Source organism: Oncorhynchus nerka, linkage group LG19 (genome assembly GCF_034236695.1).
Source record: "Oncorhynchus nerka isolate Pitt River linkage group LG19, Oner_Uvic_2.0, whole genome shotgun sequence".
NCBI classification, from domain to species: Eukaryota; Metazoa; Chordata; class Actinopteri; order Salmoniformes; family Salmonidae; genus Oncorhynchus; species Oncorhynchus nerka.
Genome location: NC_088414.1, coordinates 22,531,157 through 22,550,288, shown reverse-complemented (window position 1 = coordinate 22,550,288; position 19,132 = coordinate 22,531,157). Strand labels below are relative to the sequence as shown.

General features: G+C 44.3%; 1 protein-coding gene across 1 annotated transcript in view; it reads left to right on the top strand.

Annotated features, from left to right (window-relative positions):
• Positions 1-202: 202 nt before the first annotated feature.
• The window catches only part of LOC115101187 (G-protein-signaling modulator 1-like), a 74,967-nt gene continuing 56,037 nt past the window's right edge, over positions 203-19,132 (top strand). Inside the window, exon 1 of the mRNA XM_029620478.2 lies at positions 203-394. Within this exon, the coding sequence (XP_029476338.1) occupies positions 336-394 (59 nt within the window). The 5' untranslated portion in view covers positions 203-335. The remainder of the gene's footprint in view (positions 395-19,132) is intronic.

Here is a 19,132-nt window from a genome sequence, read left to right as displayed (position 1 = left end):
AGTGTGTATGTGTGTGACCTATGTATCAGACAGAGACATTGGGATTTCCCCTTTTGCAGTCAGCAGCCCTGCTTGTTCCCTCCCTCCCTCATACTCACACCAAACATGCATCACTCTCTGCTCTGTGATGTCAGCAACAGGGGAGGGGGCTTGCCTTATATGGATGTATTTGCACAATACCTCACTTCCTCAGCAGCTGCCATTTCTGTGCTGAGAGGGAAGGAGAGAGAGAGAGAGGTAGAGAGAGCTGCTGGGAAGGACAGTTGCAGCACTGGGAAGTCTTGAGCAGCTGGAGGAAATATTTGTGAAGTGTTAGCTACTGGAGGAGGCTGCCCATGGCTCAGTCTGCTAACACTGTTGACCAGGATCTGGCCAGCAAGAGGCTACACTCGAGGTAGGAACCGACCCAAGGGGGAAGGAAGAGGGTTAGTGTGGTGTGGGTGTGGATTCCTGGACGGTCAGCACAGCCTGTTCTTAGTGGGGGGAGGAGAGAGGAAAGTCCGGGAAAGAGGAGCGACTGGGCTGAGAGACAAGGGCTACCGGCTCTCTGCCTGGCTGCCTAAGGAGGCGTTAGACAGGGCGAGCTAACCTAGACACAGCTCCCTGTGAGTAGGCTACAACTCTAGTCAAAGCTTCAGTCCCAAGCCTCATTCCTGGCCACAGTCCTGGATATCTTAGCCTCTCCTTTCCCAGACTAACATTGCTGCTGCTGTGGGCTCTAAGTGAATGTGCAGACTGGAAGGAGCCACATAGGACCAGGACAAGAGTGGAGCTGGCTGGCTGAGATTGGGCTCACACACACACACACACACACACACACACACACACACACACACACACACACACACACACACACACACACACACACACATGGTCAACAGAGCACACAGCTGCTCGGTAAAGTCTGTATTTGTGGTAGGTGGATTTGTATACGTAACAGTATGGCTGTCTAGGGAGGCATTAATTTTCCTTTGTCTTTGCATGCATTTCGAGACAGCTAAGCCTTTCTCTGTTCCTTCCCTGTGCTCTCTCTACTGCTGACTGTACTATATCAATTGTTTCCACACAGCTTTGAGGGTAAACATTATGTGCAGTTGAATTATAGACAGCACTGAGAGTATGACAGTGGAAAGAATGATGTGTAGGTTTTATTGTAGACTTGAATGTCCTGAGTTAATAATGGTTACACAAAGTGTGTGTGGAGCTCAATATCCCCTCTAGCAGTAACACCACGTTTGGTTGATTAGCTTAAAAAAAATGACACTGAGGACAAATCTGGATATACCTTATAAAGGATGACCACCAGACTTCATATGTGACTGGTGGGTCGTGTCAAATCAAATGTTATTTGTCACATGCGCCGAATACAACCGGTGTAGACCTTATAGTGAAATGCTTACTTACAAGCCTTTAACCAACAATGCAGTTTTAAGAAAATCCCTAAAAAAGTAAGCGATAAATAAAATAAACTGCTGCTCTTTAAATATTTGTTTTATTTTAATTGAACCTTTATTTAACCAGGTAGGCCAGCTGAGAACAATTTATCATTTACAACTGCGACCTGGCCAAGATAAAGCAAAGCAGTGTGACAAAAACAACAGCAGAGTTAATAACACAAAATAAAATAAAAATTGAAAAATCTATGTACAGTGTGTGCAAATGTAGAAGAGTAGGGAGGTAGGCAAGAAATAGGCCATAGAGGCGAAAATAATTACAATTCAGCATTAATACTGGAGTGATATATGTGCAGATGATGATGTGCAAGTAGAGATACTGGGGTGTAAAAAGAACAACAGGGTAAGTAATAATATGGGGATGAGGTAGTTGGATGGGCTATTTACAGATTGGCTGTGTACAGGTACAGTGATCGGTAAGCTGCTCTGCCAGCTGATGCTTAAAGTTAGAAAGGAGATATAAGACTCCAGCTTCAGAGATTTTTGCAATTCGTTCCAGTCATTGGCAGCAGAGAACTGTAAGGAAAGGCGGCCAAAGGAAGTGTTGGCTTTGGGGATGACCAGTGCAATATACCTGCTGGAGCGCGTGCTACGGGTGGGTGTTGCTATGGTGACCAGTGACCTGAGATAAGGTGGAGCTTTACCTAGCAAAGACATAGATAACCTGGAGCCAGTGGGTTTGGCGACGGATATGTAGTGAGGGCCAGCCAACGAGAGCATACAGGTTGCAGTGGTGGGTAGTATATGGGGCTTTGTGATAGATGGCACCAGTTTGCTGAGTAGAGTGTTGGGGGCTGTTTTGTAAATGACATTAACGAAGTCAAGGATTGGTAGGATAGTCAGTTTTACGAGGGTATGTTTGGCAGCATGAGTGAAGGAGGCTTTGTTGCGAAATAGGAAGCCGATTCTAGATTTAATTTTGGATTGGAGATGCTTAATGTGAGTCTGGAAGGAGAGTTTACAGTCTAACCAGACACCCTAGGTATTTGTAGTTGTCCACATATTCTAGGCCAGAACTGTCCAGACCAGTAAATAACAGTAGTGGGGCTATATACAGGGGGTACCGGTACAGAGTCATTTGATTAGCTGTTCAGGAGTCGTATAGCTTGGGGGTAGAAGCTGTTTAGAAGCCTCTTGTACCTAGACTTGGTGCTCCGGTACCGCTTGCTGTGCGGTAACAGAGAGTCTATGATCTGAGGACCCATGCCAAATATTTTCAGTCTCCTGAGGGGGAATAGGTTTTGTCGTGCCCTCTTCACGACTGTCTTGGTGTGCTTGGACCATGTCAGTTTGTTGGTGATGTGGACGCCAAGGAACTTGAAGCTCTCAACCTACTCCATTACAGCCCCGTCGATGAGAATGAGGGCATCCTCGGTCCTCCTTTTCCTGTCGTCCACAATCATCTCCTTTGTCTTGATCACATTTAGGGAGAGGTTGTTGTTTTTGTACCACATGGTCAGGTCTCTGACCTCCTCCCAGTAGGCTGTCTCATCGTTATCGGTGATCAGGCCTACCACTGTTGTGTCATCGGCAAACTTAATGATGGTGTTGGAGTTTTGCCTGGCCGTGCAGTCATGTGCCTGGCCATGCAGTCAATTTTTGCTTGTAAGCAGGAATCAGGAGGATAGCGTTATGGTCAGATTTGCCAAATGGAGGGACAACTTTGTACGTGTCTCTGTGTGTGGAGTTAAAGTGGTCAACATTTTTTTCTCTCTGGTTGCACATTTAGCTGATAGAAATTAGGTCTGATTTAAGTTTCCCTGTATTAAAGTACCCGGCCACTAGGAGCGCCACATCTGGATGAGCATTTTCCTGTTTGCTTATGGTGGAATACAGCTCATTGGGTGTTGTTTTAGTGCCAGCCTCTGTCTGGTGGTATGTAGACAGCTACAAAAAAATACAGATGAACTCTCTATGTAGATAGTGTGGTCTACAGCTTCTCATGAGAAACTCTACCTCAGGCGATAAAAAACCTGACACTTCCTTAGATATCGTGCACCAGCTATTGCTAACAAATATGCATAGGCCCTCGCCCCGTGTCTTAGCAAAGGCTGGTGTTCTGTCCTGTCGATAGTGTATAACCCGTCAGATGTTTCTTCTTAATATTGTTGTTCATCCATGACTCGGTGAAACATAAAATATTACAGTTTTTAATGTCCCATTGGTAGGATATACTGTTGAAGTCGAAGTTTACATACACTTAGGTTGTAGTCATTAAAACTTGATTTTCTACCACTTCACAAATGTCTTGTTACCAAACTATAGTTTGGGCAAGTTTGGCATCTACTTTGTGCATGACACAAGTAATTTTTCCAACAATTGTTTACAGACCGATTATTTCACTTATAATTCACTGTATCACAATTCCAGTGGGTCAGAAGTTTACATACACTAAGTTGACTGTGCCTTTAAACAGCTTGGAAAATTCCGGAAAATGATGTTATGGCTTTAGAAGCTTCTGATAGGATAATTGACATCATTTGAGTCAGTTGGAGGTGTACCCGTGGATGTATTTCAAGGCCTACCTTCAAACTCAGTGCCTCTTTGCTTGACATCATGGGAAAATCAAAAGATATCAGTCAAGACCTCCACAAGTCTGGTTCATCCCTGGGAGCAATTTCCAAATGCCTGAAGTTCATCTGTACAATCAATAGTACTTAAGTATAAACACCATTGGACCACACAGCCGTCATACCGCTCAGGAAGGAGACGCGTTCTGTGTCCTACAAATTAACTTACTTTTGTGCGAAAAGTGCAAATCAATCCCAGAACGAAAGCAAAGGACCTTGTGAAGATGCTGGAGGAAATGGGTACAAAAGTATCTATATCCACAGTAAATGAGTCCTAAATCGACATAACTTGAAAGGCCGCTCAGCAAGGAAGAAGCCACTGCTCCTAAACCGCCATAAAAAAAGCCAGACTACAGTTTGCAACTGCACATGGGGACAAAGATCGTATTTTTTGGAGAAATGTCCCCTGCTCTGATGAAACAACAATAGACTGTTTGACCATAATGGCTATCGTTCTGTTTGGAGGAGAAAGGGGGAGCAGAAGAACATCATCCCAACCGTGAAGCACGGGGGTGGCAGCATCATGTTATGGGGGTGCTTTGTTGCAGGAGGGACTGGTACACTTCACAAAATAGATGCCATCATGAGGAAAGAAAATTATGTGGATATATTGAAGCAACATCTCAAGACGTCAGGAAGTTAAAGCTTGGTCGCAAATGGGTCTTCCAAATGGACAATGACCCCAAACATACTTCCAAAGTTGGCTTAAGAACAACAAAGTCAAGGTATTTGAGTGGCCATCACAAAGCCCTGACCTCAATCCTATAGAGAATGTATGGGCAGAACTGAAAAAGCGTGTTCGAGCAAGGAGGCCTACAAACCTGACTCAGTTACACCAGCTCTGTCAGGAGGATTGGGCCCCAATTCCCCCAACTTATTGTGGGAAGCTTGTGGAAGGCTACCTGAAACATTTGACCCAAGTTAATTAAACAATTTATTGGCAATGCTACCAAATACTAATAATAAGCAACTATACTAAATAAAATGCATTATTATTCCCATACCATTATTACAGAGATTTTGACAAATTATGCCATCCTCTGCCTATTGGGTACTTATCTTATTTAAGCCTGTCTCAAAATACAACTCAGCCTCTTTAAAACCTGTTTGGGATAGGCGTGCCGCTAGCGGGACACCTTGACAATATCCGGTGAATTGGCAGAGCGCTAAATTCAAATTAAATGAAATATTAAACTTTCATGAAGTCACAAGTGCAATACATCAAAATAAAGCTTAACTTGTTGTTTATCCTGCCGCCTTCAAAAAGGCTTTACGGCGAAAGCAAACCATGCGATTATCTGAGGACAGCAGTCCCAGCACACATATGCATAACAAATAATTTTTCAACCACTGAGTTGCGACAAGAAAGTCAGAAATAGCGATATAATATATGCCTTACCTTTTGAAGGTCCCAGTTACTTTACAAATGGTCCTTTTGTTCGATAATGTCCTTCGTTATTACCAGAGATAAATAAGAAAGAACGCACTTTCCTTCACGTGCTTAGAAACAAACACTACAGCCAAAATAGGAGCCACCTAAAAAAAACTACAGTTTCTAGGTAATTTTTCCAAAAACCAGCCTGAAACTCTTTCTAAAGACTGTTGACATCTAGTGGAAGCCCTAGGAACTGCAATTTGGGAGGACTTGGGCTTATCATTATAGTACTTGCCATTGAAAACAGTGGTAAGGTGAATTTTTTTTTGGGGGGGGTGGTTTGTCCTCGGGGTTTCGCTTGACGTATCTGTTCTGTTATACTCAGACATCATTTTAAGTTTTAGAAACTTTAGAGTGTTTTCAATCTAAATCTACCAATTATATGCATATCCTAGCTTCTGGGCCTGAGTGACAGGAAGTTTACTTTGAGCTTTTCATCTGGATGTGAAAATACCGCCCCCTATCCCAAATAAGTTAAGACAAAAAAAGCTCTTTAACCTCTGGGCTATGTAGCGTCCCACCTCGCCAACAGCAAGTGAAATTGCAGGGCGCCAAATTCAAAGCAACAGAAATCCCATAATTAAAATTCCTCAAACATACAAGCATTTTACACCATTTTAAAGATAAACTTGTAAATCCAGCCACAGTGTCCGATTTCAAAAAGGCTTTACGACGGAAGCACACCAAACGATTGTTAGGTCAGCACCTAGTCACAGAAAAACAGCCCTTTTTCCAGCCAAAGAGACGAGTCACAAAAAGCTGAAATAGAGAGAAAATGAATCACTAACCTTTGATGATCTTCATCAGATGACACTCATAGGATGTCATGTTACACAATACATGTATGTTTTGTTCGATAAAGTTCATACTTCTTTCCAAAAATCTCAGTTTACATTGGCGTGTTATGTTCAGTAGTTCCAAAACATCCGGTGATTTTGCAGAGAGCCACATCAATTTACAGAAATACTCCTAATAAACATTGCTAAAAGATCAAGTGTTATGCATGGAATTATAGATCCACTTCTCCTTAATGCAACCGCTGTGTCAGATTTTAAAAAACTTTACGGAAAAAGCACACCATGCAATAATCTGAGTACGGCGCTCAGACACATAAACAAGCCATGCAGATACCCGCCATGTTGTGGAGTCAACAGAAGTCAGAAATAGCATTTTAAATATTCACTTACCTTTTGATGACCTTCATCAGAATGCACTCCCAGGAATCCCAGTTCCACAATAAATGTTTGTTTTGTTCAATCAAGTCCATAATTAGTACACAAATCTAAACTCAGGAGGCGCGGGCAAGTCCAGGCGAAAGTTCAGACGAAAAGTCATATTACAGTTTGTAGAAACATGTCAAACGAAGTATAGAATCAATCTTTAGGATGTTTTTATCATAAATCTTCAATAATATTTCAACCGGAGAATTCCTTTGTCTGTAGAAATGCGATGGAACGCAGCTAACTCTCACGGGAGCGCACAAGACTGAGCTCATGGCAGTCTGCCAGATACCTGACTCATTCAGCTCTCATTCCCCCCTCCTTCACAGTAGAAGCCTCAAACAAGGTTCTAAAGACTGTTGACATCCAGTGGAAGCCTTAGGAAGTTCAATATGACCCCATATACACTGTATATTCGATAGGCAATGACTTGAAAAACTACAAACCTCAGATTTCCCACTTCCTGGTTGGATTTTTTCTCAGGTTTTTGCCTGCTATATGAGTTCTGTTTTACACAGACATCATTCAAACAGTTTTAGAAACTTCAGTGTTTTCTATACAAATCTACTAATTATATGCATATTCTAGCTTTTATGCCTGAGTAGCAGGCAGTTTACTCTGGGAACCTTTTTATCCAAGCTACTCAATACTGCCCCCAGTCCCAAAAGTTAACTGACTCGCTGTTTCAAAGAATTGTACACAATTTGTGCTCTTGTTGGAAGCAATCACTCCCCTATTACTGATGACAAAAGGATCTATAACTGGGCTAAACTCACTAACTAGTTTAGGATATGAACCAAATGTTCACACGTGGCTACATGCAGCTCTTGCTTTGATACCAGAACAAGTGCATCTACTCAGGACCACAGCTGTAAGCACAGTCCAGTTCAAGGTAAATGGCATAGATCCATATATGGCAATGGTCTATTTGCATATAGGCCTGCTGCAGCTCTGGTTAGTTATTCAGCACCGGTCTGTGTAGAGCAGTGGTTCTTAACCTGGGTTCGATCGAACGCCAGGGGTTCGGTGAGTCAGTCTCAGGGGTTAGGCGGAGGTCAAGACACACATCCGATTCATATGATTCGTGATGACATGCCCCGCTTGGCCATCATTGGCTGCAGGTGATCACGCTACATCGCTTGGCCTATCTGTGCTGCAGGGAATTTGGTGCGCTCAGTAGTCGACTTGTGACTGTCGTGATGGTACGTCTTGTGATTTCTTTCTTAATATTTTAATCCCTTCATACTTACTATGTCGAGCAAAAAAAGAAAGTGGTCGGACGAATATGTACAATATGGATTCACATGTATAACGGAACGTGATGGCAGTCAGTGTCCTAACTGCATGATTTGCAATGCCAAGTTGAGCAATTCTAGTCTAGCACCGGCAAAACTAAGAGAACACTTCCTTAAGCTGCATGGAGATGGAAAATACAAGAACACAACGCTCGCTGAATTCAAGGTGAAGAGAGCAAGATTCGACGAAAAGGCTACTCTGCCTGTTCTCGGCTTTGTACCCATCAACAAACCGATCCTCACAGCATCGTACGAAGTTGCTTACCTGATCGCAAAGCAGGGCAAACCACACACCATTGATGAAACACTCATAAAACCAGCTGTGTTGAAGATGGCGAATATCATGCTGGGAAAAGAGGCTGAAGTTAAGTTATCCCAAATTCCTCTTTCAAATGACACCATCAGCGACAGAATAGAGGACATGAGCAAAGACATCTTGGCTCAAGTAGTTGCAGATCTGATTTCAAGCCCGGCAAAATTCAGCCTTCAACTCGACGAGACCACAGATGTTTCCAATCTAAGCCAGCTTGCTGTATTCGTGCGCTATGTGAAAGACGACATGATAAAGGAAGATTTTTTTTAATTTTGTAAGCCTCTTACAACAACAACTAAGGCAGCCGATGTGAAGGAACTTGTGGATGACTTCTTCAAAGACAACAATCTTTCGTGGGATATGGTTTCTGCAGTTTGTTCGGACGGAGCTCCAGTCATGCTGGGAAGAAAGTCTGGTTTTGATGTGCTAGTGAAAGCCGATGCACCACACATCATTGTTACGCATTGTATTCTGCACAGGCATGCGTTGGCAACAAAAACCTTGCCTCCAAAACTGGCAGAAGTATTAAAAATTGTAGTGGAATGCGTGAACTATGTGCGAACTAGTGCTCTGCGGCATCGCATCTTCAGTGAGCTGTGTAAAGAAATGGGCTCTGAATTCGAGGTACTTCTGTACCATTCTAACGTTCGGTGGCTATCCCGGGGACAGGTGCTGAATCGTGTTTTTGCCGTGCGTGTGGAATTAGCCCTGTTTTTGCAAGAGCACCAACATTGTCATGCAGATTGCTTCAAAAATGCTGAGTTCATTCTCATTTTAGCGTACATTGAAAAAACATTGAAAAAATCATTTTATTTTTCCAATTAAGAAGGGTTCGGTGAATGCGCATATGAAACTGGTGGGGTTCAGTACTCCAACAAGGTTAAGAACCACTGGTGTAGAGTACGGGCTGAGTTGTGTGCAATAGAATCCAACTCCGAAGCATTCTGCCTATAGCAAAATCTCTTGCATATTTTGTTTTGTTTCGGTATGTTGCATTGAAAGTGGCTAATATTGTGTTGATCCGATCACAATTGCACAGTAAAGGGAAACATTTGTAGTGTTAACTAACAGGGAAAACTCTAAAAAGTTGAGTACAATTCAATCTCGTGCTACTCTCAGTGGGCTGATATTTCTTCCATGTGCTGCAGACAGTCTTGGAGCGATTGCTCGCCTGCGCGCAGCTTAGATGGAACATTGATTACAATGAGCAAAGTGATCATGCTGTTTGTATGTGGCTGCTGTGAAAGATCATTTTGTTTGTGTGTGGTCAGGAGTGTATTCAATCCGCCGATTCTGTTGAAGAACGTTTCTTAAATGGAATCAAATGGATCCAATAGATACCCATGTTTGGAACAGTTGGACTAATGATTACACCCTAAATCAGCTAAATGCAGGCAAGAGTGTGCAAAGTGTTAATGAATGTGTCACTGTCTGCCACCTTGATTACTATATATTTTCTCTCTGTGCACCTACGTTGTAAACTTCCATTCATAGGCAAGGTTGTAGCATCGTCAGTGTGTCAACGTGATGGAAAATTACATTTTACATTTACATTTAAGTCATTTAGCAGACGCTCTTATCCAGAGCGACTTACAAATTGGTGCATTCACCTTATGACATCCAGTGGAACAGTAGCGCATCTAAATATTTTAAGGGGGGTGAGAGGGATTACTTTATCCTATCCTAGGTATTCCTTAAAGAGGTGGGGTTTCAGGTGTCTCCGGAAGGTGGTGATTGACTCCGCTGTCCTGGCGTCGTGAGGGAGTTTGTTCCACCATTGGGGGGCCAGAGCAGCGAACAGTTTTGACTGGGCTGGGCGGGAACTGTACTTCCTCAGTGGTAGGGAGGCGAGCAGGCCAGAGGTGGATGAACGCAGTGCCCTTGTTTGGGTGTAGGGCCTGATCAGAGCCTGGAGGTACTGAGGTGCCGTTCCCCTCACAGCTCCGTAGGCAAGCACCATGGTCTTGTAGCGGATGCGAGCTTCAACTGGAAGCCAGTGGAGAGAGCGGAGGAGCGGGGTGACGTGAGAGAACTTGGGAAGGTTGAACACCAGACGGGCTGCGGCGTTCTGGATGAGTTGTAGGGTTTAATGGCACAGGCAGGAGCCCAGCCAACAGCGAGTTGCAGTAATCCAGACGGGAGATGACGAGTGCCTGGATTAGGACCTGCGCCGCTTCCTGTGTGAGGCAGGGTCGTACTCTGCGGATGTTGTAGAGCATGAACCTACAGGAACGGGCCACCGCCTTGATGTTAGTTGAGAACGACAGGGTGGTGTCCAGGATCACGCCAAGGTTCTTAGCGCTCTGGGAGGAGGACACAATGGAGTTGTCAACCGTGATGGCGAGATCATGGAGCGGGCAGTCCTTCCCGGGAGGAAGAGCAGCTCCGTCTTGCCGAGGTTCAGCTTGAGGTGGTGATCCGTCATCCACACTGATATGTCTGCCAGACATGCAGAGATGCGATTCGCCACCTGATCATCAGAAGGGGGAAAGGAGAAGATTAATTGTGTGTCGTCTGCATAGCAATGATAGGAGAGACCATGTGAGGTTATGACAGAGCCAAGTGACTTGGTGTATAGCGAGAATAGGAGAGGGCCTAGAACAGAGCCCTGGGGGACACCAGTGGTGAGAGCACGTGGTGTGGAGACGGATTCTCGCCACGCCACCTGGTAGGAGCGACCTGTCAGGTAGGACGCAATCCAGCGTGGGCCGCGCCGGAGATGCCCAACTCGGAGAGGGTGGAGAGGAGGATCTGATGGTTCACAGTATCGAAGGCAGCCGATAGGTCTAGAAGGATGAGAGCAGAGGAGAGAGTTAACTTTAGCAGTGCGGAGCGCCTCCGTGATACAGAGAAGAGCAGTCTCAGTTGAATGACTAGTCTTGAAACCTGACTGATTTGGATCAAGAAGGTCATTCTGAGAGAGATAGCGGGAGAGCTGGCCAAGGACGGCACGTTCAAGAGTTTTGGAGAGAAAAGAAAGAAGGGATACTGGTCTGTAGTTGTTGACATCGGAGGGATCGAGTGTAGGTTTTTTCAGAAGGGGTGCAACTCTCGCTCTCTTGAAGACGGAAGGGACGTAGCCAGCGGTCAGGGATGAGTTGATGAGCGAGGTGAGGTAGGGGAGAAGGTCTCCGGAAATGGTCTGGAGAAGAGAGGAGGGGATAGGGTCAAGCGGGCAGGTTGTTGGGCGGCCGGCCGTCACAAGACGCGAGATTTCATCTGGAGAGAGGGGGGAGAAAGAGGTCAGAGCGCAGGGTAGGGCAGTGTGAGCAGAACCAGCGGTGTCGTTTGACTTAACAAACGAGGATCGGATGTCGTCGACCTTCTTTTCAAAATGGGTCATCTGCAGAGAGGGAGGAGGGGGGGGGGGAGGGGGAGGAGGATTCAGGAGGGAGGAGAAGGTTGCAAAGAGCTTCCTAGGGTTAGAGGCAGATGCTTGGAATTTAGAGTGGTAGAAAGTGGCTTTAGCAGCAGAGAGAGAAGAGGAAAATGTAGAGAGGAGGGAGTGAAAGGATGTCAGGTCCGCAGGGAGGCGAGTTTTCCTCCATTTCCGCTCGGCTGCCCGGAGCCCTGTTCTGTGAGCTCGCAATGAGTCGTTGAGCCACGGAGCGGGAGGGGAGGACCGAGCCGGCCTGGAGGATAGGGGACATAGAGAGTCAAAGGATGCAGAAAGGGAGGAGAGGAGGGTTGAGGAGGCAGAATCAGGAGATAGGTTGAAGAAGGTTTGAGCAGAGGGAAGAGATGATAGGATGGAAGAGGAGAGAGTAGCGGGGGAGAGAGAGCGAAGGTTGGGACGGCGCGATACCATCCGAGTAGGGGCAGTGTGGGAAGTGTTGGATGAGAGCGAGAGGGGAGAAGGATACAAGGTAGTGGTCGGAGACTTGGAGGGGAGTTGCAATGAGGTTAGTGGAAGAACAGCATCTAGTAAAGATGAGGTCGGCGTATTTCCTGCCTTGTGAGTAGGGGGAAGGTGAGAGGGTGAGGTCAAAAGAGGAGAGGAGTGGAAAGAAGGAGGCAGAGAGGAATGAGTCAAAGGTAGACGTGGGGAGGTTAAAGTCGCCCAGAACTGTGAGAGGTGAGCCGTCCTCAGGAAAGGAGCTTATCAAGGCATCAAGCTCATTGATGAACTCTCCGAGGGAACCTGGAGGGCGATAAATGATAAGGATGTTAAGCTTGAAAGGGCTGGTAACTGTGACAGCATGGAATTCAAAGGAGGCGATAGACAGATGGGTAAGGGGAGAAAGAGAGAATGACCACTTGGGAGAGATGAGGATCCCGGTGCCACCACCCCGCTGACCAGAAGCTCTCGGGGTGTGCGAGAACACGTGGGCAGACGAATAGAGTGCAGTAGGAGTAGCAGTGTTGTCTGTGGTGATCCATGTTTCCGTCAGTGCCAAGAAGTCGAGGGACTGGAGGGAGGCATAGGCTGAGATGAACTCTGCCTTGGTGGCCGCAGATCGGCAGTTCCAGAGGCTACCGGAGACCTGGAACTCCACGTGGGTCGTGCGCGCTGGGACCACCAGATTAGGGTGGCCACGGCCACGGGGTGTGGAGCGTTTGTATGGTCTGTGCAGAGAGGAGAGAACAGGGATAGACAGACACATAGTTGACAGGCTACACAAGAGGCTACGCTAATGCAAAGGAGATTGGAATGACAAGTGGACTACACGTCTCGAGTGTTCAGAAAGTTAAGCTTACGTAGCAAGAATCTTATTGACTAAAATGATTAAAATGATACAGTACTGCTGAAGTAGGCTAGGTGGCAGAGGCTGCGTTGTTTACTATGTAGGCTAGCTGGCAGTGTCTGCGTTGTTGACACTACACTAATCAAGTCGTTCCGTTGAGTGTAATGGTTTCTACTGTGCTACTGTGCTGCTATTCGGGGCTAGCTGGCTAGCTAGCAGTGTTGATTTACGTTACGTTGCGTTAAAAGAACGACAATAGCTGGCTAGCTAACCTAGGAAATCGCTCAAGACTACACAATTATCTTTGATACAAAGACGGCTATGTAGCTAGCTACGATCAAACAAATCAAGCCGTTGTACTGTAATGAAATGAAAAATGTGATACTACCTGTGGAGCGAAGCGAAATGCGACCGGATTGTTGAGTGCGGAAGTTCTGTTACGTTAAGGACGACGAATAGCTGGCTAGCTAACCTCGGTAAATTAAGATAATCACTCTAAAACTACACACTCTAACTATCTATATACGAAGACAGCAAAGACAACTATGTAGCTAGCTAACACTACACTAATCAAGTCGTTCAGTTGAGTGGAAGTTGTGCTGCTAATCGGTAGACGGTGGACTAGCTAACGGTAGACGTTAGCTAGCTAGCTAGCTGCAGGGCGGTGTAGACTGCGTTAGGACGACGAAATACGATAATTACGCAATTATCTATGATACAAAGACGGCTATGTAGCTAGCTGAGAAGAACAATTGCTAAGATTAGACAAATCAAACCGTTGTACTATAATGAAATGTAATGAAATGAAAAACTACCTGCGGACCGAGTGCAGATGCGACCGCTCGCTCCAACCCGGAAGCACTAAAAAAAAAAGAAAAAAAAAAAAAAGAATTACAGTATCATGTAGTAGACTAAACCTAACGATCTTATATTGAGCTGGGCGAATGGGAAATCTAATGACAGTCAATCAATATGCTGTAATAGAAATAAGACCACGCTCATAAAAAAAAAAGAATCATCCTCATTTTAGACGGCACGACTGCCACTGGTGGGTGTATGTGTGTTTGTGAGTAACGGGACAAACACAGATGAGTCAATAGCAGGGTTTTGTCTAGGGTGACTTTTTCATCACAAGCCAAACAAACCCTACCTCTCATCTGTCCATGTTGTCTGTGTGGGTCTGATTGACAGGGCTCCATTCATATGCATTCAGGGCTTTGTGGGCAGTGCAGACACAACGATGCTGGAGTATGGAGAGGTACAACTCTAAAGAGGTGCTTCAGACCCTCTCGGTTTTCTAATGATACAGTAGATGACTATTCATTAGTCCCAGAGCTAAAGTTTGTGATATTACACAGAGCTGAAACACTGGCACTCCATCTGTCCGTGATCAAGAGGTTTTCCTCTGTCAGAATAGGAATGATAATTATTTTTCCATTATCTATTGCATTCAATTGATGTAGATAGACTACAAGAGGATTCAGTTAACCTCTATATGGCCCTGTAATATCCTCAATCAAAGTGTGCCATATCTTTTAGATCAGTCTGATTTGAGAGGCATTGAAAATATGGCAAATTACTATTGCTTTAATGTGATGTGGTATTGTTTTTTTTGTTTTCCTTTCATCTTTATCCATTTCCATGCACAGTAATATCTGTTGACACCATGTAATAATGTGTAGCGAGAGAAAGAGTGAGAAGGAGAAAACAGGGATCAGCCAAAACCGAGACATGTAATGAGGCGAAAATAACATTGAAGAGTTTCACTTTGGTCACCCTGACAACCAACCTTGCCTCTGTAATTATGGGTGGATTAATACTCGGAGCACAGAGCTCCTTAGCCAAGCAAGGATCCAGCAAAGAGAATGGTACATTATCATAACACCCAAAATCATCTTAAAACCCATACATGCTAATAATGTAAGATATATTTCAGTGCATTTCTCTTGTTTCTTTACCACCTTTGTTTCTATTGGTCCTGTCTGTTGCTCTCTCTCTGTCTCTCTCTGTCTCTCTGTCTCTCTCTGTGTGTGTGTTGGAAGGTCAATGTTAGTCACACACATTTTTTTTGTTAGGATTTAGCATGGCTTTCTCTCTCTCACTAGTTCAACTCAACTGTCACTGATGACTCTCTTGCCTCCTTTCCAGGGGAAAGGTCATGTGAAAATAACTCTGATTACGCAAACAAAACAAAGACTTATTCCATTTTTATTGGCCTTATAATGCTCGACTACTGCTGGGGTGTGGAGATGAAGCATCTACCTGTTTAATTGGAAACAGTGTATATACATTATATATTCAAAAGTATGTGGACACCCCTTCAAATTATTTGGCTATTTCAGCCACACCCGTTGCTGACAAGTGTATACAATTGAGAACACAGCCATGCAATCTCCTTAGACAAACATTGGCAGTAGATTGACCTTACTGAAGAGCCCAGTGACTTTCAACGTGACATCGTCATAGGATGCCACCTTTCCAACAAGTCAGTGTGTCAAATTTCTGCCCTGCTAGAGCTGCCCTGGTCAATTGTAATTGCTGTTATTGTGACGTGGAAATGTCTATGAGCAACAACGGCTCAGCCGCGAAGTGGCAGACCACACAAGCTCACAGAACGGGACCGCAGAGTGCTGAAGCGCGTAAAAGTTGTTTGTCCTTGGTTGCAACACTCACTACCGAGTCCCAAACTGCCTCTGGAAGCAATGTCATCACAAGAACTGTGCTTCATGAAATTGGTTTCCATGGTCAAACAGCCACACACAAGCCTAAAATCACCATGCGTCGGCTGGAGTGGTGTAAAGCTCGCCTCCATTGGATTCTGGAGCAGTGGAAAAGCGTTCTCTGGAGTGATGAATCACGCTTCACCATCTGGCAGTCCGACAGACTAATTTGGGTTTGGCGGATGCCAAGAGATGCATAGTGCCAAATGTAAGGTTTGGTGGAGGAGGAATAATGGTCTGGGGCTGTTTTTTCCTGGTTCGAGCCAGTTCCAGTGAAGGGAAATCTTAACGCTATAGCATACAATGACATTCTAGAAGATTCTGTGATTCCAGCTTTGTGGCAACAGTTTGGGGAAGGCCCTTTCCTGTTTCAGCATGACAGTGCCCCCGTGCACAAAGCGAGGTCCATACAGAAATGGTTTGTCGAGATCGGTGAAGACAAACTTGACTGGCCTGCACAGAGCCCTGACGTCAACCCTATCAAACATCTTTGGGATGAATTGGAACACCGACTGCGAGCCAGGCTTAATCGCCCAACATCAGTGCCCACCTTCACTAATGCTCTTGTGGCTGAATGGAAGCAAGTCCCGGCAGCAATGTTCCAACATCTAGTGGAAAGGCTTTTATTTATTTTTTATTTAACCTTTATTTAACTAGGCAAGTCAGTTAAGAAGAAATTCTTATTTACAATGATGGCCTACCCCGGCCAAACCCTATCCCGGACGACGCTGGGCCAATTGTGTACCGCCCTATGGGACTCCCAATCACAGCCAGTTGTGATACAGCCTGGAATCAAACCAGGGTCTGTAGACTGAGATGCAGTGCCTTCGACCGCTGTGCCACTCGGGAGCACTGTGGAAAGCCTTCCCAGAAGAGTGGAGGCTGTTATAGCAGCAAAGGGGGGACCAACTCCATATTAATGACCATGATTTTGGAATGAGATGTTGGACGAACAGTTTTGTCCACATACTTTTGGTCATATAACTTGTCTTCAGGGAAGGGCAAGCATACTGTAGATAGGACTTGTAAAATTCACAGCCAACATCTGGGAACTTTATGCAAGGCAAGAGACATCCAAGTAACCATATTGTTTCTGGGAAAGAGGAGATCCCACACACACACACACAAAATGTTTACGCTACTGGGTCATTCCAAGAAAATAGTGCCTTTTGCATCCCTTTGACATTTTAAGTAGAAATTGTGCAGCAATATTAAAAGCCTGTCATATTAAATGAAGTGCCATTTTAATATAGACCACATGGAGAATTCAATAAATCAGATTTTCTATATGAATAATGACTTGCTAAAGTTTTCACCATAATTGTAAAGACCAGGTTATTGTATTGCTTTGACAGTCATTCCTGGAGATGATTATTTATTTAATCTGAGTGTCATTTTTAGGTCAACCCTGTTACTTGAACTGAACTTTCATTTTAATATAGGGAAAGTATTCCTTTTTAAAATGTCTTTCGAAAAGGAACATTGAACATCTAATAGTCAAATGATAGTGTGAAAGCAGGTGACCTTTAAAATACTACTCTTTTTGGCCATTTTCTGGTGTTTTGTCTTGGGAAACTGAGTGGGTCGAGCATAACATGTTAACCCTGTTACCCATAAATAGACAGGCTAGAAATGTTTTAACAATTGCATTTTTTTGTGACGCTTTACATTCAATTGCCACTTCCTGTTGTACACAACAAGCTTCCATCCCCCTGTCACAAGTGGATTCATGGCTGATTCAAGATGAAATCGTCAACCCTGTTGTCAACCCTGTTACTTTATTTGGTAATTAATAGGCCCTTTTTTAAAAAATTCAATTTTACCTCTTGAGATGGGAACTTGTTTTTTATGAAGTTGAATTTGTGCTCTTTATGACAATGTAAAAGTTTTGTAAAATCGACTTATCAAAAGTCACCGAATTGATGGAACAACCCTACTGCTTTGTGGCTGAGGCATGATGGTGTTTTATGACACATGCTGTGTGATTATTGTTTGTCTGGAAGGTTTCTAAATTCAGTGGTTTAAGCTAACATGCTTCTCTCTGTGTGTGTTGTAGTTTCCTCATCCTCAACTATAAAATAGAAAGTAATTCATGAAGACAGCCAATGTAAAAAATAATAATGCAATGACAAGAAACATGCTAAAATAACAAATTCCCTCCCTTTCCAGACTAAACCATAATTCCACTACCCATTTTAGCACACCGAATCACAATCTCTGCAATAAGACCACATGACAGATTTCTCTACTGGGATATTATGGCGACTCAGTATTGACTTAGTGTTACTATGCAGAGACCAACCGTCACCGAGGGAAAATATTATTATTCCTTTTAAAATACTATCTTTGGCCCTGAGTAACCATGGCTCCCCTTTTGATCCCACCAGAAACTAAATGTCCTTCTCTCTGGTGTACGTCTGGCATTTCTTTGGACCTCACTGCTGGAGAGGACTTTATACTATTGGACTGTTTCAAAGTTCATCTTTGGAGGTTTATCCTGGCTCAGATTGGGTCTGTGTTCAGTAACCAAACAGTGTGGAACGTTGCAGATAGAAATCCTATGAATAGAGCTGATGTGATTCCTTGTTCTAACAGAGAGGCGTGTTTATGCTCCATAACATACTGTATCTGTCTGAACGTAACAAAATGTTGCGTCCTGCTGAATGCACCCGTGGCTGCTTCAGTAACCTTACAGTGCAAATGACAATTCGGATATCAAATGCCTGGGTAAATATTAAACTAAACCTTGCCTGTGTTATAAGTTATAATATTTTTGTTAGCTCCCTGTAACGGTGTTCGTCTGTTGAATGAAGAGAGTCGGACCGAAATGCAGCGTGTAGGTTACTCATGACTTTAATGAAAGAATCGCGGTACATGAAATAACTGAAACTAAATACAAAAACAACAGAACGTGAACCTAATTACAGCCTATTTTTTTTTTTTTTTTTTTTATAAAAATAGTTTATTATCTTCAATACCATTCATTCTTTACAACTCATAATTTACATACATACACAAATAATGGTATTTTAAATAAACTAATTAAACTAAAACATAAACCACAAACAAAACCTCAGGGGAGCATCTTCCCTCCCCGTTACCCTACAAAATACCTCTCCCTATCTCCCCGTCCCTAATCTATCCTCTTACAAATCTAAATTACACCCAGCCCTAAACCCCCTTCCACCTCTCCCGAGCAGCATGCTGCCCCCACTTCCTCTCCTCCCTCTTCATCCTCCCCTCAAATCTCCTTCCACCCTCCTCACTATCCCTTCCACCCCCAATCTTTCCCTGTCTTCACCATGTTCTGCCTTGCTTCCCACAGCCCCGTTTAAAGAGACTCATGAGAAGCCAGAGCAGAAACCTGTCCCTATCCGTCCCTCTCGCTCTCCCTACACCCCTCTCTAACCTGGCCCACGTCAATACAAAATCCCCCTTTA